Genomic DNA, 25,333 nt, shown 5'->3' on the forward strand with positions numbered 1-25,333 from the left:
GCATGAAGATATGTTTAAATTGTATCATCACATGTTAGATACCAGTCGTCATCCCAGTATTATTTTTTCCCATGGCACTACAGGTTCCAGCGGCATCAGAATGCCAGGACATACTGGTGTTTGCAGAACTACAAACCCTGGCAAGTTCTGGGTGGCCATGAGTAGGCTGGAATTTGCAGTTCAACAAATACCAGCGTACCCAAGCAGGTTAGGGTTGTCACAGAATAAAATCCTGAAATCTACTTTATAACTATTTTATTACCACAACAGCCACTGGGGGCAGATGATGGGAGGAGACCTAGTTCTTTCACAACAGGGCTGTTTTATTTGGGAGGCCCATTCCTCTAGGGAATTCAGGGGTTGTGAGACATCATGACTGGGGATCCCTTGTTATACTGTGACCAGCCCAGCCTAGCATTGCCTAGCGCTAGTTGCAGCTTTTCTTTGTCCCTGTAGTTGCCACATGCTATGAGTGCTGGTGGCTTTATCTCGGGAGGTTGACCACATTGGATTTTTTTAGTTTTAAATAACTTAATTATTTTTACACTGGCAGAGTCTATGCTGCTGATCCTTATCAGCGTTTATCTGGGCGCATCTTGCTCCAGGGGTCGAGCACTTGTAACAAGTTTGCCTCCTGACTGGTGTATCTTTGGCTGATTTCCCCCTGAATGTTAGTTATGTTAAGCCCTTCCTATACTTTTTCATTGCTTACCTGCCCCTTCCCTCCCCTGTCCCTCCTCTCTAAGCATGAAGTGTAGAAAGTCTATATACTGGCGCAGCGTACACATTTTTTGTGCTCATGCACAGTATGGAACTGCATGATACCAATACGATTCTTTCACATAACTTTTATTTTTAGATCCTTTGCCCTGTACTTTATGAACTATATTCCTTTATGATGTGTTTACTGTACCCGTTTTACAAATGTCTTATTGATTTTGTTTAGGTTTACAGAAAAGGGGAATTTGGAAGTTCTTCTCTTTACTATCCAGAGTAAAATGAGAGCAAATAATCAAAAAGTCTATATTCCCAGAGAAGGAAAACTTATATCTGATATAAACAAGGTACAATTATAATTTCCTTTAGCTTTGTAAATATGGCTTTTTAACTACAATTATTGAGATGATTTAATATGATTGTTTCCTTTTAGGCCTGGGAGCGCTTAGAGAAGGCAGAACATGAACGAGAGCTTGCACTGCGTAATGAACTTATTCGGCAGGAGAAATTAGAGCAGCTGGCAGCTAGGTTTGATCGTAAGGCAGCCATGAGAGAAACCTGGCTGAGTGAGAATCAACGGCTCGTCTCCCAGGTACATAACCCCTCATAATTGTTTTTATTCTGTTTTTTTTGTGTTTTTTTTAAAATGGGTATTGTAGAAGGAAAACCAGGAAATATGTGTGAAAGGGGCACACTCTTCCATTATTCTTCCCTTACTTAGATTTATTCACAGACAAAATTTGCGTGGTTGGCTCCTTTTTTCTCTTTTTATGCAATGAATATTTTATTGATTTTCTCAAGTCAAAAAATAGAGTAAATACCGTACATTATATGCAATTGACAAGAGAAATTAACATTATAGAGGATAATATTGAAAAAAAACAACTTCAATTGCTATGCGACCATAGGTATGTTACTAGTGAAAAAGCGTGTAGTTTAAGTTACAACGAACTAGGTTAGGAGGGAGAGGTAAGGCGATGTGGAAATATCACTATACTCTGAATATTGCGGTAATGTTAAAGAAGGAATTAAGTGGAGTTCGTAGTTACCATGGGGTCTGTGGGAAGTACGTTTGGGAAGGGGTGGTGTAAGTCACCAAATCAGATGTAATTTAGGAGATACAGAGATAAGATAGCAAACGGTTCTTAATGGAGGTTTAGCTTTGTAGTGACTCCATTCAGAGAGACAAAGTGTTTTGGAAATTTATTGGAATATCGTTAAGAAAAGCTGATATGCTTTTCATAGTGGCAGAGTGGGTGTGGTGGTGGGGTTCCAACACTCAGCTATTAAACATTTGGCTGCATTTACGATATGTTTAACAAGTTTTTGCATAGGTCGGTTAGTGTTTGGAAGTGGTCTGGGAAGAAGAGAATATAGTGGGGAGTCAGGCATTTTAATCCGAGTAATAGATTCAATAAAAGAGTGCTTTTGTTGCCAATAAGGTTGAACTTTTGGACAACTCCACCAAACGTGCAGCAGGGTACCCCCTGCAATCCACAGCCAACATCGATCTGTGGAATGTGGAAATATAGTATGTAGACTGGAAAGAACTAAATGCCATCTATAGTAAAGTTTGAAAGAGGTATTCTTACTGAAATTGATGACTTGGCTAAATTAGCTCAATTTTTTTACCATTTTTTTAGGCAACAGGGACTCCCCCGTGTCCCACTCCCAGGCCAATTCATGGAGATCTTTATCATAAAAATTGTAATTGGTTGGCTCCTTTTCTGTGGGTTTGGATAAAATTCTTCAGTTAAGTCCCACACATTTATGCATGAGTACATGATGGGCACACAAAGTTGTTTCCTTAGCGAACCTAATGTGAAAGGTTAACTTCCACATTGGAGACACAGCACTAACTCTTGAGTGCTATGTTTTACTGATCATTTGTCCAGAAGTGAATGAGATTGCTCCCGGGCTTACTACTGAAACACTGGCAGTGGTGGAGACAGAAACACCTGCAGATCGATCACATAGGGAACGTAAGGCATTACGGAAATCGACTATCTCTGCTGTTTAGCGTAATATGATCTGATGCTCACTGAGTTTCTCCATTTTTATTTTTACACTTTGAAGTAGTTCTGATATTAATCATAAGGTAGTTATTGTGAAACAAATTTTAATATTTGTATCTGTCCCTTTTTAAGATTTCGATAAAAGCTGAACATTTTCAAATTAAATATGGCTGCTTTCATCTAAGTATTTAATCATATGTATCATTAGCTCAAAAGTCCATAGGTCTTGAATTTAGTGTTAGGTGTTACAAATCCATACTGTCTGTTTTTCTCCCCTCTTGTCTGATAGGATAACTTTGGGGTGGACCTAGCTGCAGTTGAAGCTGCAGTGCGGAAGCATGAAGCTATTGAGACAGACATTGTTGCATACAGTGAGCGTGTACAAGCAGTAAATGCAGTGGCAAATGAATTAGAGGCAGAGAATTATCATGACATTCGAAGGATTTTGGCCCGCAAAAGTAATGTTACTCGTTTATGGGATTATCTAAGGGAGCTGGTAGCAGCCAGACGTCAGAGGCTTCTAATGAACCTAGAGCTTCAGAGGATGTTCCAAGATCTGCTTTATCTCATGGACTGGACAGATGATATGACGGTATGAGAACAGATGGGGGAAACGGTTGAAAGCCTTTGTTATATACAGTGTATAGGTCAGGTACATGTTGGAAAGTCATAGCTTAACGTTTTTGCTCCAAACAGGGCCGACTGCAGTCTGAAGATTATGGCAAACATCTGCATGGGGTCGAAGATCTACTCCAAACTCACATGCTAGTGGAGGCTGACATTGCTGTTCAAGCAGAACGTGTGAAATCGGTTGGAGCAGTTGCTCAGAAATTCATGGCAGATGATGAAGGTATGTAGAAAATAGCAGAAAATGCATTTCCAGTGGAAATATTCCAGAAAGGTTAGCAAAAATTGAAAAAGACAAGGCAGTAATATAGAAAAAGAGAATGTGATAATATTGAAACAGGCAATGTGAACTCTATACAAACATTATTTTTTTTATGGGGAACTAGGTTACAAACCATGTGATCCTGAGTTGGTGCGAAAGCGTGTACATCTCTTGGAACAGCGCTATGCAGAACTCTGCAATCTCTCTGCAGCCAGAAGGTCCAAATTAGAGGAGTCCCGGCGACTCTGGAAATTTTTCTGGGATATGGGTGAGGAGGAAGCCTGGATACGTGAACAAAGTCGCCTTCTGCTGTCTGATGACTACGGTAAAGACCTCACAAGCTCCTTGAGACTAATCGGCAAACATAATGCTTTCCGAGATGAAATGAGTGGACGTTATGGGCCATTACAGCAGACCATGGCTGAGGGTGAACAACTGGTGGCAGAAGGTCACTTTGGAGCAGGTGAGATTGAAGAAAAGATAGTGGAAGTTAGAGGACAGTGGAAGGAGTTAGAAGCTCTGGCCGAAGACAGGGAGCATAAACTGAGAGAAGCTTATAGTTATTATCAGTTCCAAGCTGATGCCAATGATGCTAAAGTCTGGATTCTAGACACATTGCGGCTGATTTCCACCAGTGATGTAGGCCATGATGAGTACTCCACACAGACATTAATAAAAAAACAAAAGGATGTGGAAGAGGAGATACTTAACCACCGACCAGCTATTGATGCCCTGCATGAACAGGTTCGTGGTTTGTCACCGGATTACAGTCATTCTCCTGAGGTTGATGGGAAACTACCTGCTTTGGAACAACAGTATGAAGAATTGGTCAACCTGGCTGCCCACCGGAAACAGGCACTTCAAGACTCCCTGGCGCTTCATAAAATGTTCAGTGAGGCCGATGCTTGTATTCTCTGGATAGACGAGAAAGAACAGTGGCTAAATGTAATGGATATACCAGAAAAGCTTGAAGATCTGGAAGTGGTCCAGCAAAGGTAATTTGTTTGAGTGTTTTGTGTTCATAATTAGACCACCACATTGTCGGTATAGTGTATGATTAGTGCTCAAAGGGCCTGATTCATGTCCAAACGCAACTTGAATGTAAGTTGCAGTTTTAAAAAGAGCACAGAACTTGTGCGTAGTTCCGACTGTATTCAAACCCAGGCATATCTCAAGATATGTTTCGATTTGAATCTGGTTGTAAGTATGCTCTGCCTAAACAGCACTTGTCATACATAGACACACAGAACAGACAGCAGTATTTGCTCATGCGTATCTGCAATAAAAGGTCACATCAGAATACCTAAAAAATTTATTTAGCCATAAAATAACTCTTAATAGTATAATAATCAATTTAAATGTATTTTAAAATATTTTTTTAAACTTTCTGTACATAGCCTATGTTAGTCCGCCCCTTTCCACCTTTCAAGTTGTAAGCAGTCATTTTCAGACATAAATTGCATTAATTAATATCAGTTTCTGGGCATGCACAGAACAGAATTGCGCAAGATACGCTATGCAAATGGAAGTCCGTCGAACATGAAGCAGGCCCAAGATGTATATTTTGGCTCTTCTAGTGTGCTTTGATAGTTGATTTGGCATTTTTTTTTTGTCCTTCCAATGCCTGGAAGGCTAAACAAAGATGTTTGTGCAAATATCAGTTAAAGCCAGTTTGGAGGAATCTGATATACCAAGTTAGGTTCTTCATTTTGGACTGCAAACTATAATGCAAGTATTTTCGATTGAAGTACTTTTCTCTGTAAAGTTATTGATTGTTAAACTCTGTTCCTGTTTACTTCGTAGGTTTGAGACACTGGAGGCAGAGATGAACAATCTGGCATCCAGAATAGCATCTGTAAATGAAGTGGCTGGACAGCTGCTGAGCACCGACCAGAGAAATGAGGAAAGTATCCGGCACATGCAGGATCAGTTAAATGCACGGTGAGGATACTTGTAAGGTTGAACCTTTGCGGACTAGAATTTTTCCAGGTTTGGTTTAGCCCAAATTTTTTTAAAGGAGATTTTTACATTTTCTTTTTTAATAAACACAATAGTGAGTTGTTTATTTGGTACCCTCTTAGTATTGAATTAAACAAGGTATGGGCCCGTTCATAGTATCTGAATTGGAGACTTCCCTTCTATAATCTATAAAAAGTGTGTAGTCCATTGTTTCTCTGTCCTCCTTTGGGGGACCCCGGGGACATTGGGGTATAGAGTAGGGACAGGGCGAAGTGGCACTTTAAAACTTCTGTTTACTAAGCCCTAGCTCCTCCCCCTCTATACCCCACTTCCTGTAAGCATCAGTTTAGTTTAAGTGCCCGGCGAACGGGCGGTGTCTGGCCCGATTAGCAGCCCACTTCTGTTATTTATTTTCGGATTATGTTTGATTTTTTATTTTTTTTTCTCTCTGCCTGACAGCCGCAGCTCAATGAGCTAAAATGCGGATGTCAATCACCGCTCCCCCACAATTGCCCGCTGTTGGCTCTAATGTGAAGAGTCCACATCGGCGGACCAGTGCAGCGGTTTCCCCCCTTTGGCCTGAAGACTTAAATACTACTACTCCTGCGGCTCAAAGGCTTACTAGCAGGGGTCACAGGCGCAGGAGGTGGCTGTTTGCAGCGTACAGCACGGACAGCTGTGCGCTTTATGGAGGATCGACGGTGCCGTGGAGGTGCCTCTTTTGCCAGCCACCCTCTCCCAACGTTGTCATTCCCTCCTAGGAGCCGGGCACAGTCGCCGGAGGTTCTTTCCGTCCTCCTGTTCTCACAGCCAGCAGACTGCAGACACTGGGTGAGGAGGGATGGCAGCAGGTAAGTGAAACCCTCTCCCAGCACAGTGCTGGGAGAGGGTGGGTAGAAAATCGCAGTTTGTCCCCGGAGTCAGGCTGCTTCTTACTAGGAGCAGTCATCAAAATAATAAAATAAAATATTCTATTTTTAGCTCAGGGGACTGGGTCAGGCTAGGGTCACTAACATAGTGAGCCCTGCTAGGCACTGGATTGGTTGAGGGTGTTGTCCTGTTGGACGCTTGTCAATCCAGGGCTGGGCCCTGGGGGAGTGGTGTTTCCTCTATTGCACTTCCTCCGTGGTGGTCTCACTCCTTTGTGTGCAGACACCAAAATAGACAGCCATTTTATAGCTCCAGCTTCTCCCCCTTTCTGTCCTGTAAGGTAAAGGGTTGGGGGTTGTTATTTTCAAAAGTTTGCCTTTTACTCTGTGGGGCTTTATTGGCTGTTTTGCAGGCTCACTTTCTGTTCAGTTTTGTGTGCTGCTTGCCATTTATATTGTGTTTTGTTCACTGTTTGTTACACTGTTTTGTCTGTGTTTTGTCCCATCTATTAACATGTCAGGGGAAAATTCATGTGTGGTAAGGCTGGTGTTACATCTATTTTGAGTTTCACCTGTGCTGTCTGTCATGTTAAGTTACCATCAGGACAGTCAGGCGCCCAGGCTCTGTGCGTAGCCTGTCAGCCCTCGGAGAGCATACCGTGTGAAACAGCAGCTGTTGGTTCAGATACGGCAGAACATGCCTGGGCTCGGTCTATCTCAAATATGGTGGCTGAAATTGCTCAGTTGGTTACGGTCACAGGCTGTGATGTGTTCTGGTGCACTAAGTCAGGGTTTGACTGTTTCTACCCCAGCAGAGTCTGTAGAACCAGCTTGGGTACAGGGGCTTACATCCTCTGTACAAGGTTTGGTTTCGGTTTCTTCCTCTTTAGAGAGGATGTTGCATTCTGCTGCACCGTCTTCCTCACGTATGCATAATTGGGTGGCGCCACCCTTTTAGGGAAATAAGTCATATTCTGACACTTGTTCCCAGCAGGAGGGTGAATTAGCAGTGGATTTTGACATGGATGCTCCTTCGGTGATGGAGGAGGTTCATTCTGATCGTCAATGTGGTGGAATTAATACAAGCTTTGCGTCAGGTACTTGATTTCCCTGAGGAAAGAGGTTCCTGACGCTGTATAGGCTTCTCTTTTTGCACGCCGGAAAAATAAATCTTTTTCCCTGCTTCTTCCCATTTGGAGAATTGGTTGTCAGAGCCTTGGACTTCCCCGGATAGGAAGTTCCAAGTATCTTGGTGACTACAGTCGTGTTATCCTTTTCCTCCTGAAGTTCTTGCTAAATGGGAGATGCCTCCACATGTGGATGCTGCTGATGCAAGGTTAGCCAAGGTAATTACTATTCCTCTTCCTAATGCAGCCACTCGTAAGGATGGTACAGACCGTAAGGTTGAGGCCGTCCTTAAGTCCTTTTTCGTGGCAGCAGGTGCCTCTTTGAGGCCTGCCTTGGCATCTGCATGGGTTAACAAATCTGTAGAACGCTGGTCAGAACAGTTGTCTGAAGGTTTGTTGGCAGGCAGGCCGTCTTCTGAACTGCTTCCATTAGTGGAGCATATTCAGAGGGCGACAGATTATTTAGGAGAGGCAGCTATGGACGCGGGACTGATTGGGGCACGTATTTCTGCCTCTGCAGTTTCGGCTCCTCACACTCTCTGGCTTAAGTCCTGGGAGGCTGATGTGGAGTCTAAAAAGGCTCTTGAGACCATACCTTTTTCTGTGGGTGTTTTGTTTGGCCTTCAGCTGGACTCCATTATCAGTCAAGCAACAGGAGGAAAGAGCACTTTTTTCCCTGTTAATGCTCCCAAACAAAGAATGTCCAGATTCTGGTCCTTTCGGTCCTCAAGCACCTTTCGGGGTCAATATTCCTCAGGCCAATCTTCTAGAGGTCAGTCATCCGCCCCCAGCAGGGCAGGTTGCAGCGTGGGCGCCAGGCCTGGTCTGCTCGACGTCCGGCAGTGAAGCCTGCAGACAAGCAGTCTGCATAACGGACATTTTGCTCCTCCACTGTTGCCAGTGGTGGGAGCCTGTCTTCTCTTGTTCAGGGATCGGTGGTTTCAGTCTACCACCGATGTATGTCTGGGCTCAGAGTGTGGTTGACCGGGAATACAAGATCGATATACTGGGTTCCCTCCCAGACTGTTCTTTCCCACAGGGCTTCTCATTTGGCCACGAAAACGATTGGCTTTACGAGAAGCGATTCAATCCCTCCTTTCTTCCGGAGTGATTATTCCGGTGCCAGATTCTCAAAAAGGTTTGGGTTTTTATTCCAAACTTTTTTCTCGTGCCAAAACCAGACGGCTCACTCAGACCAATTCTGATTCTGAAATCTTTGAACACCCAGGTCAGAGTGCCCAGGTTCAAGATCGAGCCTTTGTGCTTGGTCATTCACGGCATGGAACAAGGAGAATTCATGGTGGCTCTAGACATCAAAGATGCCTATCTGGAAGGGTCATCAGTCTCTTTTTTGAGGTTTGCGGTTCGATCAGAGTACTGACAATTTCAGGCTCTTTCCTTTGGTCTGGCCACGGCCCCTCGTATCTTCACCAAGATCATGGCAGTCATGGCTGCTCTGCAAGGTCCAAGGGGATAACAATCATCCCTTACCTAGACGATCTTCTTTTAATGGCAGATTCTCCAAAGGTGCTTCAGGCACATATCCAAGTAGTAATCCAGACTCTACAGTCTCACGGTTGGATTCTCAACTTAAAAAAGTCCAAGTTGATCCCATCCCAGCAGATGATCTTTTTGGGTCTTTTTATTCGACACCCGACAACGACGGGTGTTCTTACCAACCAGGACAAGATTCCAGCCTTGCAGAACATGGTAAAATCTCTGTTGGTGGCAAGGCAGCCTTCGGTACATTTCGCCATGAGAGTTTTGGGCAAGATGGTATCGACTTTTGAGCCGGTCCAGTTTGCTCAGTTTCATGCACGGCAGTTCCAGTTGGAACTTCTGTCGCAATGGAACAAATCCCATCTGAATCTGGCAGGCTGGGTATTCCGCCTGTCAGTCGCTTCTTTGGGGGTTACACAAACAGAATCTCGCCAGGGGACGCAAATTCTCAATTCTCAATTTGGAATTGGACTTTGATCACAAGGGATGCCAGCCTTCGAGGTTGAGAGGCCGTCTGTCTTCACGCTCAGTTTCAGGGTCCTTGTACTCCAAAAGAATCCAAGCTTCCAATCAATGTCTTGGAACTGCGAGCAGTGTTTCATGCTCCTATGAGCGCGCATCACTTGCTGCAGGGAAGGCCAGTGAAGATTCTGTCAGACAATGCCACGTCCGTGGCATACCTCAATCATCAGGGTGGCACCAAGAGTCCCTTGGGCATGCGGAAATTGTCCCTCCATCCGGAGGTGTTTTGTTAGTTGGTGGAACGATGGGGTCACCTAGATGTCGACATGATGGCATCCTGGTTCAACCACAAAGTCCCTCTCTTCTGCTCCCGCGCAAGAGATCCCATGGCTGTCGCAGTAGACACCATGTCTGTCCCTTGGAGGTTTCGCTTACAGGTCCCTTTTGTCATCTAAGTTTACAACGTCTGGCTTTAACGGCGTTGCTGTTGAAGCCATAATTCGGAGAGCTAAGGGGTTTTCCGAATGTGTGGTGCAAACTATGCTTCGGGCTCGGAAACCAGCTTCTGCAAAGATCCATCATCAAATCTGAAAGACATATATTGGCTGGTGTGGTGAAAAGAAGGGATATTCTACTTCTTTTCGCTTGGCCAGGTTACTTAAGTTCTTGCAGGACGGGTTGGATGCAGATTTGCGTCTTAGTTCTCTTAAGGGTCAGGTGTCAGCTCTTTTGGTCTTCTTTCAAAGAAGACTTGCTGTCATACCTGATGGGCAAACTTTCATTCAGGTCGTACTCCATGTACAACCTCCATATGTTCCTCCAGTAGCACCATGGAATTTGGTTTTGAATGCTTTGCAGCATTCGCCTTTTGAACCTTTGAATACAATGGAATTCAAATTTCTAACCTGGAAAACGGTTTTGGCCATTTCTACGGCACGCAGAGTTTCAGAGATTGCTGCTTTATTTTGCAAGTCTCCTTTTCTTGTTTTTCATAAAAACAGGGCAGTTCTTCGAAACAAGCCCTCTTTCCTTCCTAGGGTTGTGTCTGGATTTCATCTAAATCAAGACATTGTTATTCCGGCCCTGACTGATTTTATGTCTTCGGTTAACGATAATTCTATTCGTTACCTCGATGTTGTCCGAGCCTTGCGAATTTTTGTGCAAATTATCTCAGAAGGTGCGCAAGACTGGGGATCTTTTGATTCTCTATCATGCTCACAAAAGAGGCTGGCCAGCTTCTAACGTAACTACTGCTAGGTGGATTACGGCTGTTATCCGTCACGCTTATAGTAAGGCTGGGGAGCCTGTCCCAGATAATCTAAGCGCGCACTCTACAAGGTTTGTAAGTGCTTCCTGGGCAGCCCGCTATGGTGCCTCCAGTGAACAGCTGTGTACAGCGGCCACATGGTCCTCTGTACACACATTCATTAACTTTTACAAGTTTAAGATGTTTGCATCCAAGGATGCAAGTTTTGGAAGAAATGTGCTTTGTGCTGTTTCTTCCAAACGTTCCCTCCCGTAAGGCAGCTTTGGGATGTCCCCGGTGTCCCCCAAAGCAGGACAGAGAAAATTGGATTTTTATAAAATTCGTTTCTCTTAGTCCATTGGTGAACACCAGGCGTCCACCCTTAACGCTCTGGTTTCTTCTACTGTTTGACATGTAGTCTTGTTGTTAAGAAAATGTTGTTTGTTAATTTTATTCTCTTTTCCTGTTTCTCTCCATCTCTGCTTTCTGTGGACTTGGTTAAACATAAACTGAGGCTTACAGAAAGTGGGGTATAGAGGGGGAGGAGCTAAGATTAATAAACAGAAGTTTTAAAGTGCCAGTTCGCCCTGTCCCTACTCTATACCCCAATGTCCCCGGTGTCCCCTAATGGACTAAGAGAAACAGATTTTACGTGAGTATAAAAATCCAATTTTTATCTCCTGTCACTTGTTCCTTTAGGATATTGATGGTTTTCTAATACAAGCATATATTCTTGGGTTGTAATCAATAAAAGTGGAGGAAAATATTATTCAAAGATATTTTTAACAACTTTTTTTTTACTCCATAATCTTTTGAAAACTTTTTCTTTATTTAGAAATATAATGAGAAAAAAGACAAACCTAAAGACAAGGCCATAGTCTAATTCCTCCTCTTTTATGTAATATTATCCTTAGTTTAGCATGCTAGATAGCCATCTTTAGTTTTTAACACCCTTTACTCTTTGCTTGGCCTCCTTAAACATATACCAAACGTATTTATCCCAGGGGGGGACACTGGAAAGTGGATATAGTGTGGTAAAGTGAAGCTAGGCCACTTCAAATGAACCAGCAAAAACTCCAGCTCCCACTTCCCTCTGTATCCTTTCTATTATTTATTCATTGTGTTTTATTTGAACAGGAAATCCACTTGACCATATTGGTGACGGTTATACGGAGCATGCAGTGGTGGTACTGTAATTGGTGCCATCTGCCCACTTCCAGTGTAGGAATGTTTCTGGGGTGGGGGTGAGGGAGGGGGGACCCAGTCACTACTGACACAGGTATTGACAGTATTGATCCTTGTGCCTGCAGCCATTGGATGCAACAATACTTTACAGACAATAAGGTGCGAAAAAAGGCAGGTGGAGATGAGAACAAGTTTTACTTTGTGCTTTTGCTTTGTGTGGTCAGCCCCCAGCATCGGGTTTTGCATGGTAAAGCGACTGCAGGTTTAACGCTGACATGACAAAATGGGAATTTCCTCCTCTGGTAGATGCTCCTGTAGCTCGCCTGTCCAAAATCTCCACCATCCCAATCCCTGATGCTGCTACTCTTAAGGATGGCTAGATGGGGAAGTTTGAGGGTTCCCTGAAATCCAATTTCATGGCCGCACGTGCTTCCCTTAGGTCTATTTTCACTGTTGCTTCGGTAAATAAGGTGATGGAGAGGTGGTCAGAGCAGTTGATGGAGGGACTGCAATTGGGAACACCCACTAAGGTGAGAAAATTCACCCTGGAACTTATCTCTGAGGTTTCCAAATACTTGGAGGAAGCTGCAATTGACGCTGGCCTCATTGGTCCAGAATATCTGCCTCGGCAATAGCCACATGCAGAGCTTGGCAGTCGGAAGCATAGTCCACAAAGACTCTTGAGTCTTTATCTTTCTTGGGGGAAAGTTTGTCTGGTCCTGAGCTGGACAAAATCATCTCAGTGGCTACAGGGGGTGAAGAGTTATTTTCTTGCCACAAATACTCCCAGGCTCGAGGCCCTACTTTTTCACTCCTTTCAAACTTTTGGTAAAGCAAGGAGCCAGACCTCCACCTCTCATGGGGGCCAGTGGAAGAGAAAGCTGGCTTGGGCATCTAGACATCCAGCTCCCAAACTGGCAGATAAGCAGTTGGCATGATGGGTAGATCATATCAGTCATGGCAGCCCTGAATAGCATTCACTTCAACCTTTCTTCAGGCCCATGTCCGGGAGAACACGGACCCTGGTATTTCATGGTTGCATAATCAGTTTAAAAATATCAAACATGATTCCTTTCCAGCAGATGCTCTTTTTGGGACTGTTGTTTGGCACTCGCCTTCAGAGCTTTCTACTGCCAGAGGACAAGATCCTCTCCCTGCAGGAACTGGTCAAGTCCCTCCTGGCCTGCATACTTGTTTTGGTGCACTTCTATAGGAGGATGTTAGGCAAGATGGTCTCCACCATTGAGGCACTACAGTTTGCAATGTTCCACTCCAGGAACTTGCAACTGACCCCACAGTGCAGACTTCACTGTCTCCCTGGGTGCCCCAGTCGCTTATTTGGTGGTCAAAGACAGACTACTTCAACAGGAGTTGCCCATCCACCATATAGGATTAGACCCTGGTAATCACGGACACTAGCCCGAAGGGCAGCCACCCTTCAGTACCGTTTCCAGGGTCTTTGGACTGTGGAGGAAGTTAAACTTCAAATGAATGTACTGGAACTCAGGGCAATTTTCAGCGCCCTGGTAAGAGCTCAGTCCATTTTAAGAGGAAGGGCAGTGAAGGTCCAGCCTGACCACGTAATGGCTGTGACACTGAATCACCAGGGAGGCACCAGAAGTGCCCAGACCATGAAGGAGACCAGTCGGATCATGCGTTGGGCTACAGTATTTCATCCCAGGGTAGACCATTGGGAAGCTGATTTTCTCAGTCGGCAGGTCCTTCTTTTGGAGGAGTGGTCTCTACATGGTTGTGATGGCACAGTTGAACCACAAGGTAGAGACTAATTGCTCCAGAACAAGGGGTTTTTAACAGAATCAAATCTTGGTTCTCTAGGTTTTTTACCCTCATTTATATCTTCAGCCTCGTAATAAGCCATGTTACCCAAGGTTCTCAAGAAGGTAAAGAGGGGAGTCGTCAGAGTTCTGCTGGTGGCTCCGGACTGGCCAAGTAGGTCATGGTACTCCAACCTTCTTGCCCTGGGCAAGGCTCCTCGGTGGAGGCTCCTTCCAAGACCAGACCTTTTAAGTCGTGGACCGTTCCTGCACCAAAGAGTGATGTGGTGCACACTAGATTGAAGGTTTGCAATTCGGTTTCAGACAGAAACTATCATATTGTCTGGAAGACCTAAATTTCAAGGTGCGAGCATAGAGGGTATCTGACATCTTCCATAAGGTTAGGACGATTACTAGACTTCCTACAGGAGCAGCTGGGCAGGGGCTTAAGGCTTAGTTCCCTGAAGGTTCATGTGTGTGTCTTATCTTTCTGCCAGAGAAAGACAGTGCTTCTACCAGAGGTGCAGACCTTCCTACAGGGAGTGCTGCTTGTGCAGCCTCTCTACACTCCTCAGGTGGCTCCCTAGAACTTAAACCTGTTGTCAAAGCTTTTCCGCATCCACTTTTTGAGCGATTGGATTTGTTGGATCTGAAGTTTTTGACATGGAAGATGGTTTTTCTCATGACCGTCTCTACAGTTAGGCAAGTTTCTGAGCTGGGAACTCTTTCCTATAAATCTCCCTTTCTCATTTTCCACAAGGGCAGGGTTGTCCTTCGTACTAAACCTTCTTTAAAACCTAAGGTTGTTTCCAGGTTCTACCTCAACCAGGATATAGTTTTTCCGGGCTTGCAGCAGGGCTCTCTCCATTCCTTGGATGTGGTCAGGATTCTCGAAACTTATATCAACAGGAATAAGGAGGTGCGGCAGATGATTATTGCCAGGTGGATCACGTCGGTAATCCACCAGTCTTACATAGGGACAGGTTAGCTCAGTGTTGGCTAACCTGTGACTCTCCAGGTGTTGTGAAACTACAAGACCCAGCATGCTTTGCCAATATATAGCAGCTTATTGCTGGAAGGGTATGCTGGGACTTGTAGTTTCACAACACCTGGAGTGTCACAAGTTAGCCAACACTGGCTTAGCTGGTTCCCAAGAATGTGAGGGCTCATTCTGCCATGTCTGTGGTTGATTCCTGGGAGGCACATCACAGTGGTTCTGCTGGGCTGATGTGCAGAGGCCAACCTGGTCTTCAGTGCACCCAATTACGAGATTCTACAGATTTAACACTTTTGCGTCCAGAGATGCTAGTTTTAGACATAAGGTGCTGCACACCGCATGAGCGCATACCCTCCCTTAAGCACAGCTTTGGTATGTCCCCAGTGTCCCCCTGGGATGGATGAGAAAATGGGAGTTTTGTACTTAAGGCTAAATCCTTTTCTCTGGATCCATGGGGGACACTGGGGTAGAGAGTGTGGTGAATTGGAGCTTGGGCACTTTAAAGTAACCCGCAAAACGTCATGCTCTTCCCGCGCTATACCCCCATTGGCCGTTTGTAATTAAGTTTATTTATGGGTTTTTTTCGTTGTTGTTTTTTTATGAATGACCAATGGGAGTATAGCGGGGGAGAAGCTTGATGTTTTGTCGGTTACTTGAAAGTGCCCAAGCTCCACTTCACAACACTCTACCGCCATGTCCCCCATGGATTCAGAGAAAAGGATCTAACAGAAGTATAAAAATCCCATTTAGGAGTCATAGTAAAAAAAAAAAACAAACACATTTATTTTGATAGTATCCATTTGTAAAGTTCCCCATACCAATTAAAATTACTACATGTTAATGTGCATACATTTTAGATGTGAAATAGCATTTTCTCCCCCTAAATTCTTTACTGAACATTATTATAAAATATTTGTGTCAAAATTAACCGTGCTGTAAATTATAACTCGTTTCACATGTTTGCAGTTGGAATCAATTTCGACAGCTTGTTGGTCAGAAAAGGAATGCTCTGGATTCTGCTCTCGATATTCAGAATTATCACCTGGAATGTAATGAGACAGTGTGTTGGATGAGAGAAAAGACCAAGGTCATTGAGTCCACACAGAGCCTGGGAAATGACTTGGCAGGAGTCACTGCTCTTCAGCGAAAGCTTACAGGCATGGAGCGTGATTTGGAGGCCATACAAAGTAAAGTTGATGACCTCCGTGTAGAAGCAGATAAGCTTGCTTCAGGACACCCACACAAAGCCTCTGCTATTACTGGTCGTTTATCTGAGATAGATGAGACATGGGATGAATTGAAGAATACGATGAAAAGAAGAGAAGAAACATTAGGGGAAGCAAGCAAGCTGCAAGGCTTTTTGCGCGATCTAGATGACTTTCAGAGCTGGCTATCACGAGCACAAACGGCAGTTGCATCTGAGGATGTCCCTGCTGACCTGGTGGAGGCAGAGCGCTTGCTTGCACAGCATAAAAGCATAAAAAATGAAATTGAGCGCTATGGAGCGGACTACCAGAGGGTGAAAGAGGTTGGCGAGGAAGTAACTCTTGGTCAGACAGATGCCCAATACATGTTTCTACAGCAGAGACTGAAGGCACTGGACACAGGCTGGAACGAGCTAGGACAAATGTGGGAAAACAGACACGAACTACTCTCTCAGGGATACAGCTTCCAAGTGTTCCTGAGAGATACAAAGCAAGTGGAGGGCTTCCTAAATAATCAGGTGAGACAAAACATGCTCTTAAGTTTTATTAGCTATGCACATTATTTCACTAGTTATGGTTTTCATATTTATAATGGCTCACAATTAATCACATTGTCTCAAAATTAAGTTATAGTTACCAACAAAACACCTCCATTGGTTGATGTATACAGCCACATTTTCACATTACACAGCATATTTTTAGCCATTATCTCTCACCCAGTTCTCTGAAATTGTAGTTCTGTAGTTCACGTATAGATTTATTTTTGGGTTTTTTTCTACAACTGTTCTTTTTCTTTTTCCATGCCTTCTTTTAACTCTGCCTATTTTTAGGAGTATGTCCTATCACATACGGAAATGCCCACCACCCTTCAGGCAGCTGAAGCTGCAATAAAACGTCATGAGGATTTTATGACAACCATGGATGCTAATGATGAGAAGATCCGTGGTCTGGTAGAATCAGGGAAGAGGCTCATCCAAGAGCAAAACGTCAACTCTGAGAAGATTCAGGAGAAGGTCACATCCATTGACGAAAGGTTATTTGCCTCTTGCCCCAGTACCTTTAATTGGTTTTAGTTTTGCATATCTTTATTGTTATGATTAATACTAAATAAATTATATTCTTTCAAAGAAGTATTTTTTTTTTTTGTCTAAGGATTTTAAGCTTCATAGCCATAGTACGTTTTAATGCTTAAATGTATTCTTGGGCTATGCCTGCTTACTTGCTTGCAACAGCCGGATCATTTTTTGTTTTCTTTTTTTATGGTGGGTTGTGGGGGTGTAATTTTTTTTTATTTTTTGTTGCATTTTATTTATTTTTCTAACTTTATTTCCTAGGTACAAGAAAAACAGAGCAGCAGCTAGTAATGTTTTAAATCGTTTAAAGGACAATCGTGATCTCCAACATTTCCTTCAGGATTGTCAAGAGGTGAGAAAGCATGCATCTTGTCACAGTATGTCTGTCTATATTCTCTCTCTGTCTCCAACCAAATATAGCAGATGTATTGGGGATGGGGTACGGGCACAAAGTTCTGGGGCCTGGGCCAGCCTGTGGTGGGTAGTATGCCCTGCTCACCGCCACTATATCAAAGAGGAGAGTGGCCCTAGTGAGTCTGAACAGATGAGTTCCATGCTGGAACACATGGGTGCTTCCTGCCTACAGTTTGTGTCAAACTAGTGGGGAAATCAAATGTGTGAGGCAAATATAAGCACTACCATGAAAGTCTGTTAGCGAGTTCCTAGAGCAGGCAATAAGCTGCTGATTTGAGAAGCCTGTGTGCAGATTCTATACCCCAGCTGATCTTGCAGCTCGCATGTCACAGGTGCAGAGGTGAGAGAAGACAGACCTTAAATGTTGAAGAAAATAAACCTTATTGTTGCAGACAATAGACATAAGGTCTGAAAGGGACACAGATGATACACAAGGGGAGATAAACCATGTGGACAAGGAAAACACACTTGAGGTTAATGAAAGGGTTAAATTCCAGTGAATTATGAATTTGTATGCATTATTATGCTTATTAATAGTTTACAGGGTGTAGGTGCAGGATCGTTCTTGGCCCATTTGCTGCCTGAGGCAGTCTATAACATGCCACCCACCATACCTCCCTGATGATTATTATAGTATGGGTAGCAGAAATAATAAAGAGTGACTGACTGATCTCACTGCGTACAGAGAGAGAGCATGACCATGTCACCAACAAGGTTTGACCACACCCCCTTGGGGCGCTACCGCTCTATGGCTGCACATAATCTCATCATAGCCGTCTAGAGGGAACCCCATGAAATTTCTATAAAAAAAGGTACCGATACTCTGGCTCCGTTACATGTACTTGAATTAAATTAAAAAACTTTGTTTTTGTTTTTTTTGTTTTTTTAGAAAGGTGCCAGTATTGAGTACCATCAAAAAAAAAGTACTGTGTATAGTTATGATGTAGAGTACAAATGTTCTATTTTTGTTACAGCTAACTCTGTGGATCAATGAGAAGATGTTGACTGCTCAAGATGTCTCTTACGATGAAGCCCGTAACCTGCACAGCAAGTGGCAAAAGCACCAAGCTTTTATGGCTGAGCTGGCATCAAATAAGGATTGGCTGGACAAAATAGACACGGTAAAGTGCAGAGATGAGAGAAATGAGACAGGCATATTTTTCAGTATTGTGCTACAGTTTCTCATTTTAAAATTACTTGTGACATTCTTTTTGACATTCCTGTCTTTTTTTGTTTGTTTGTTTTTGTTTTTTACAAAGCCTTTATTTTGAGAGAAAAATGTCCAGTAACAGTGTACAAACAATACTCGCAAAGCTACAAAAGTGGAATAATATTCACAAGAAGCAAAAAATAAAAATTGGTTACATTACTGTCAAATTTGTAGTAATATGGGCACTGCACCAAAACATTCACTTTTTCAATTTGTCAAACACAAATAAACATTCAACAAAAAGGGGGGAAAACGAGAGAGAGAGAAGAACACAGAGGTGGTAGAGAGGGGGGAAGAGGTTGTAGCAGGTCTATATATCATAGCATGACAGAACAGCGTCAAAGAAGTCGTAGGGTGAAGTGTGGATGTCGAGGGGTGGATGAGCTGATTAGTGGGGTTGGGTACTAATTTCCGATGCTGTAACTGCCGACAAGAGTTACAGTGACCTCTTTACTCTGAGTGTTTGTCACCTCCAAACTATTAATTCCGCATGTTTAATCAATCAAGTTTACTGCAAGCAAGTTTTTTTAAACAGGCCGGCAGCACATAGACGTGCCTGTGTACGCCGACAGTAATATTAGTACACTTGAGGGGGAAGTTAAGAGGCGCCAACTATTCAATGTTTGTTAGTAAGGCTTACAATATGCAGCCTTATGCAATTGCATAACTTCCCCCTTAAGTGTAGTAATATTACTGTCGGCGTACACATGTGCGTCGTCATGTGCTGCCGGCCTGTTTGTTTAATCGAGTTTACTCAAGTACGTTTTTTAAACATTCGTAATTAATAGTTTGGAAGTGACATAAATATTCAGTGTAAAGATGTCTCTGTAACTCTTGCCGGATGTTGCAGTATTGGGATTGTCTGTACCACCACATTGGTGGTACTGACCCCTGGGGAGGCCCAGATTTCAATGTAAAAAGTCAGGTGTTTGCTTCACCAGGAGAAGCTGATATGGAGAAAGATGCCTTATATTCGGTTTAATCCTTGGAACGCCAACCAATTAAACCAAGTGGCCATAAAGTTTGAATTTTTTTTTTGCTAGCCGATAGAATAATGTCATCCATGGACCTATAGATGTCTATACGTTGAGCCATTCTTCCTGCTTTTTAATGCCAAGTTTGGCTAAACTCTATCTCCATCTATTAATGACATACAGTAGAGGCTGAACAAGCAAGTGGCTGAGAAACCAGCTCAGTAAAAATAAATATCTTTGTGATCTGATCTTTAAATATTTTATTATTCCTTAGGAAGGGAGACAGCTCATGGCAGAAAAGCCAGAACTGGAACCAGTGGTGAGAGAGAAATTGGATTCACTCCACAGCCTCTGGGATGACCTGGAGTCCACCACCAAAAGTAAAGCACAGTGCCTTTTTGATGCCAACAGGACAGAACTGTTCACACAAAGTTGCTCTGCTTTGGAAAGTTGGTTGCAAAATCTTGAGGGGCAACTTCAGTCTGATGATTATGGGAAAGACCTTACCAGCGTGAACATCCTACTAAATAAGCAACAGGTACTGAGAAAATTACACTTCTGTGTGTTTTCAGAACATGCTAAAGTTTTAATTTTTAACTTAAAGGCTGTATAGTCAGGTAAAACAAAAGAAAAAAAGACCAAGTGAAACATAACAAGGGTGCGGAGCAGTCTCTTTCCAAAACATCATTGCATTGCAGCTAAGATGGAGTCAGTGAAATTGGAGGGTCATTTGCACACATACGTAATTCAATCCAGGCTGTTTTATGAGTTTTTCTAAATATGTGTACGAAGATCACGTGGGAGAACATCAATTACACTTTCCCATGTCTCGAAAAAACCTTTTACTCTAGAATTTTTTTGCAATGAGGTTTTAATCCAAAAGCCTACCCGTTTTGTTGCCCCATCTATAAAATTTGTTTTTTGTAAAGTCAATCTGTTTGGCTTGGGAAGTGAGAATACTTTCTTGCGTCCTACGTGCTTCTTCATGAGTAGTAAGGTCGGAGTCCGATTGTGTTAGAACATATTGGTGATATGTGTCTGTCGAGGTTTTGCGAAGAGCCTCATACGTCTCTCATTTTCTAATTATGATTGGAAACATATGCAATGATATGGCCTCTCATGACTGCTTTTGAGGTTTCCCAAAAAAGTACAGTATTGTCCCAGTGGTCAATGTTATCATCTATGTATTCGGCCTATCTGTATTGTAAATATTGTTGGAAATGCTCAGAATTATGCAAGTATGATGGGAATCGCCAGTGACAAAATCGTTGATTTAAGCGGAGTAATTGCAAGGTAAGAGAAATCACAGCATGATCTTAAATAACAATATCAGCTATGTCTGTATGACAAGTTAGTGACATCATCAGTGAGTCAATTATAAAAATATAATCTATTCTAGAGAAGGTACAGTGAACATTGGAATAAAAATAAGAAGTTCTATCTGATTGGTTAAGCAGGTGCCAGGGGTAAACTACTCCGCAACCTAACTGCTAATTCAGAAAGGTGATTAGGGACAGGCAGCCGAGGGAGAATGAGATCTATCAAGTTGCGAATTTAGCACAAAATTAAAATCACCCGCCATAACCAAGTTAGTGGTATCATTTTGTAAAACCAGATTGACAATAAAGTGAAAAAATTCTCGTTGAGCCTAATTTGGGGTGTAGATGTTAAGGAAAGTGAATTTGGTGTCATGAATTTGTACATGAATGAGACGACAACAGCCATTTGGGTCTGCTGTACTGTTAAGAACCGTGTATTGGAGATGTTTGTCGAATATAATCGCAACTCCTCTAGATTTTGTGGGAGACTGATAGGCAGTCTCCTATCCAATTAGCTCTCAATTTGAGCCTTCCGAATCGTTCCAATGAGTCTCCTGGAGAAACGCTACATCTGCATGAGATCTTTTGAGCTGAGCAATGACTTTCTTCCGTTTAATAGGGCTGTTTAAACCCCCTACATTCCAGGAGAGTAAATTGATTGTGGGGGGAGGAATGGGGCCAAGAGAAGGAAAAGTTGAGGACGGCATGGCTAACCTACTCCCTCCAGGGGGAAAAGAACAAAATCAATGAAACTTGAGAAAGGACCGCAATAGCATCTTCTCTCTGCCATTCTAAAGCACCCCATGTGGGAAAGGCAAGCCCCGCACCCTTGAACATCACAAATTTTAGAACAAGCATTCAATATCAGTGTAACAATGTACTGAAATAAGGAATAAGCATGAGTAGTAAACCTCAAAACATTTTCTAATATTATCCTAACCAAATCTAAATATGAATGATCTTTGGTGAGAAAACCAGAGATCAGGAAACACAACTAAAAACATCAAATGGTATAACAAAAATACAGAGAGAGAGAATTCTCTTTATTTTCTCGTAAATTGTTAAGTAGTCAACAGTATCCAATAATGGATCTAAAACATTAGATTAATTACGCAAAAATAAGAAAGCCTGCGGTCATGGAGGTGTATGAGAGGAGGATCGGGTTGCGCTTGGGAACCCTAGAAGCGGTGTGACCAGATGGAGATGTCTCTTAGCCGCAATTGGGTCATCAAAAATAAGAGGGTGGCCATTCTCAATTAGTCGCAATTTGGCCAGATACAGCATAATTAGTATATTTTAAGATAAAGCAGATGAGTTTTCTTCAAAACTATAATGTAAACTTTAGACACAATGGGCCTGATTTATTAAGGAAAGTAAGGCAAAAATAAGTAAGTTTTCTCCTGGACAAACCATGTTACAATGCATGGGGTGCAAATTGGTTTATTGTTTTGCACATAAGATGAATACTGTCTGTTTTTTCATGTAGCACACAAATACTTGATAGTTTATTTGTACACTGAAATTTAAAGTTGATATAAGACATGCCATACCCCAACTATAAACCTGCCCCCACATTTTAAGTTTACCCCCCCCACCTCCAATGCAACATGGTTTTGCCAAGGTGCAAAGTTACTAATTTTTTTGCTTTTCTTTCATTAATGAATCAAGCGCAATAGGTATAATTTAATAACAAAGTATTTATATGCAAAATTGTACTACACTATATAAACCAAACACTTGCTTACATTGTCTAACTTACAGTAGACTAATACAAGCTAATTGCTGGTTGGCTGCTGTGACATATTTTGGACCTTAATGCAATGCTAATAAATGGGCACTAATGACCATAAATCAGTTATTATATTCAATTAATAAACTGCATATATGGGAATGGTGAACTTAAATAGTTTCCCATTGGAAAGATGGCACATGATTAGTTCTTACTTTAAAACATCCTTCTGGTTTTACATCGGATGGATGAGAAGCCCCTTAACTGTCTCAGAAAAAAAACTTAAATGGATAAATAGATTAGACAAAGGTGCACCTTTGTCACAATGTTCCAAACATGTGCAAATACCCCTTAGAATGTGCTGTTTGAGAACTAGCAACCACTAGCTAGGTATGGGAATTGTTTCTTTAGCAAGTCAGTGATTCTTACAGATTTTGGAAAATGTTGTTGCTTTGGTCTTTTTTTATTTTGTCTTTCATTGTGGTTTGTTTTGGTTTTTTTGGGATACATTTCTGTTTGTGTGTTTGTGTGTGTGTGTGTGTGTGTGTGTGTGTGTGTGTGTGTGTGTGTGTGTGTGTATGCAGACTTCACATATTTATCTTAACATATTTCCAGATGCTGGAGAACCAGATGGAAGTCAGAGAGAAAGAGTTGGAGGCTATCCAAAGTCAAGCTCAAGCTCTTGGTCAGGAAGATGCCAACATAGTAGAAGTTGACTCTAAGCACAAGACAGTTGCATCTAAATTCTCAACACTACATGCACCACTCAATGAGAGGAGGAAGTTGTTGCTGGCATCCAAGGAGGGACACCAATTTAACAGAGATCTGGAAGATGAAATTGTAAGAAATGTTTCCTTTTAAAACTACATGGTCAATTATAATCTTTCCACTGTGTGTGGATTTTGATCTTTGTTAATCTTTATTTGTGTCTTTCTCTCTAAGCTTTGGGTGAAGGAGAGGATGCCGATGACCCTCTCTACAGATCATGGAAAGGATCTCCCAACTGTACAACTGCTCATCAAGAAGAACCAGGTGAGCAGCAATCTGGAAACCTGTTCTTGTGACACTTGCTTCATATTGCACCAGCATTATAACAATTTCCACTAGGTGGTTCTGTTCTCTTATCTTGTGATTTAGATTTAATTCCACCTAAGCAGAACAAGCAGTGTGGCTGCTTGCATCCTTTCGAATACATACAAATAGGCAGAGAAATAAAGTTCTCTTTGCAAAATTATGTATGCCCACACATTTAACTGTACTTATTTACTTTCTTGGAGCATGGTTATTTACTTTATAATTTATTAATATATTTCTGATCAAAGTACACAAGGCTGTATCATACCTCCCAACTGTCCCGATTTCGACAGGACAGTCTCCATCTTAGGGCTTTGTCCTGCGGTCCCACAAACGTTTAGAGGTATCTTCATTTCACAGCTGCTCTGAAAAGCAGAGCACCACTGGATGGGTGCAGTGCACCTGTTACTGGTGTGTGCTGCAGTGTTTGGAGGGGAAGTGAGATAAGCACTCCTTCGTTGGATGACTGACAAGGGCTGCCCTTTTCAGTGCTAGGCAGCCCTGACAGTGGCCAGCCACCCACCGTGATGTGGGCACGCCCTCTGTGCCAATGCCCGGTACTGAAATGTTGGGTGGTATGCAGTACAGAAAATGATTGCTGTATCTTAATTTATTATTAAAACTGAGCATTTTGGGTAAAGTGGTCATATACAAGGTAGTTAATCAGTGATGCTTGTCTTAAAACAACAGTATGTAGTTTTAAGACAAGACTATAGGGACATTTACCATGTTTTACCTTTCAAAAGCCATAAAATAGCAGTGCCATATGTTTAAAAATTAACATCTCACTATGGGAAACACACCTGGCCGTACAAGGCAGCTGTCCAATGGGTTATAGATAATATTTGACTCCAGGACTGCCCTGCAGCCTGTACTTACAGCGTAGCTGAACAACAGGGTGTCATAAATCATCACATAAAGCCTTCAGTCAAATATTTTCTATGATAAACACAAGTAATGTGGCTGTTTGGCACAGTGCAGTAATGGTACATTGGGAAACAGTGCATGTGTGTCTTTTTTATAGCGATCCTTTGTTAAAACTGTTGAAGATTGATAGGTCATTGGTGGATATATCCTTTTATGTTTAGCTCCCAGCCTAATTTATTTAGTGTTTAAATCATTTATATCTGTATAATTATTATTTCTTGTTGACTTTTGAATACAGGGAAAGCATAATCGAATGGCAACCATAAGATTTGCCTTTTACCGGGTTAGACCGTTTTACAGGATAGGAGGCAGGCAGTGTGAAACTAAGAATTATGCCATGTTGCATTATAGCAGGATGTGATGGACCTCAGGGTATTGCCATATTAGTTTCACCAGCTCTTCTACAAGGAACAAACATATGCTGCATTTGACTATAATTCTGGACCATGCCTTCTATGAAAACACATGAGGGCCTATGTTTATAGAGCGCAGTGCAAACGTTTTTGGGCTAGGTAGTAGTAAGCCGCATATGCCAGTCATTGGTTACTAGTGCTATAGTTGCTTTCACTACCATTTGCTCCAGCACCCAATGGAACTCCCTGTGTGAGAGAATAAATGATCAAGCAGACAGCAAAACCCTATTTAGCAATACGAAAGACAAAAGCAT

General features: G+C 42.5%; 1 protein-coding gene across 2 annotated transcripts in view; it reads left to right on the forward strand.

Annotated features, from left to right (window-relative positions):
* Positions 1-25,333, forward strand: part of SPTBN2 (spectrin beta, non-erythrocytic 2) — a 172,901-nt gene that overhangs the window by 125,810 nt on the left and 21,758 nt on the right. For both annotated transcript variants that reach the window (XM_075188728.1, XM_075188729.1), the window contains 13 exons: positions 947-1,064; positions 1,151-1,309; positions 3,022-3,324; positions 3,429-3,582; positions 3,746-4,616; positions 5,425-5,562; positions 15,708-16,464; positions 16,777-16,979; positions 17,281-17,371; positions 18,408-18,554; positions 19,892-20,155; positions 23,281-23,505; positions 23,608-23,697. In XM_075188728.1, coding sequence (XP_075044829.1) covers positions 947-1,064; positions 1,151-1,309; positions 3,022-3,324; positions 3,429-3,582; positions 3,746-4,616; positions 5,425-5,562; positions 15,708-16,464; positions 16,777-16,979; positions 17,281-17,371; positions 18,408-18,554; positions 19,892-20,155; positions 23,281-23,505; positions 23,608-23,697 — 3,520 coding nt within the window. The remainder of the gene's footprint in view (positions 1-946; positions 1,065-1,150; positions 1,310-3,021; positions 3,325-3,428; positions 3,583-3,745; positions 4,617-5,424; positions 5,563-15,707; positions 16,465-16,776; positions 16,980-17,280; positions 17,372-18,407; positions 18,555-19,891; positions 20,156-23,280; positions 23,506-23,607; positions 23,698-25,333) is intronic.

Source organism: Mixophyes fleayi, chromosome 10, assembly GCF_038048845.1.
Source record: "Mixophyes fleayi isolate aMixFle1 chromosome 10, aMixFle1.hap1, whole genome shotgun sequence".
Taxonomy (NCBI): Eukaryota; Metazoa; Chordata; class Amphibia; order Anura; family Limnodynastidae; genus Mixophyes; species Mixophyes fleayi.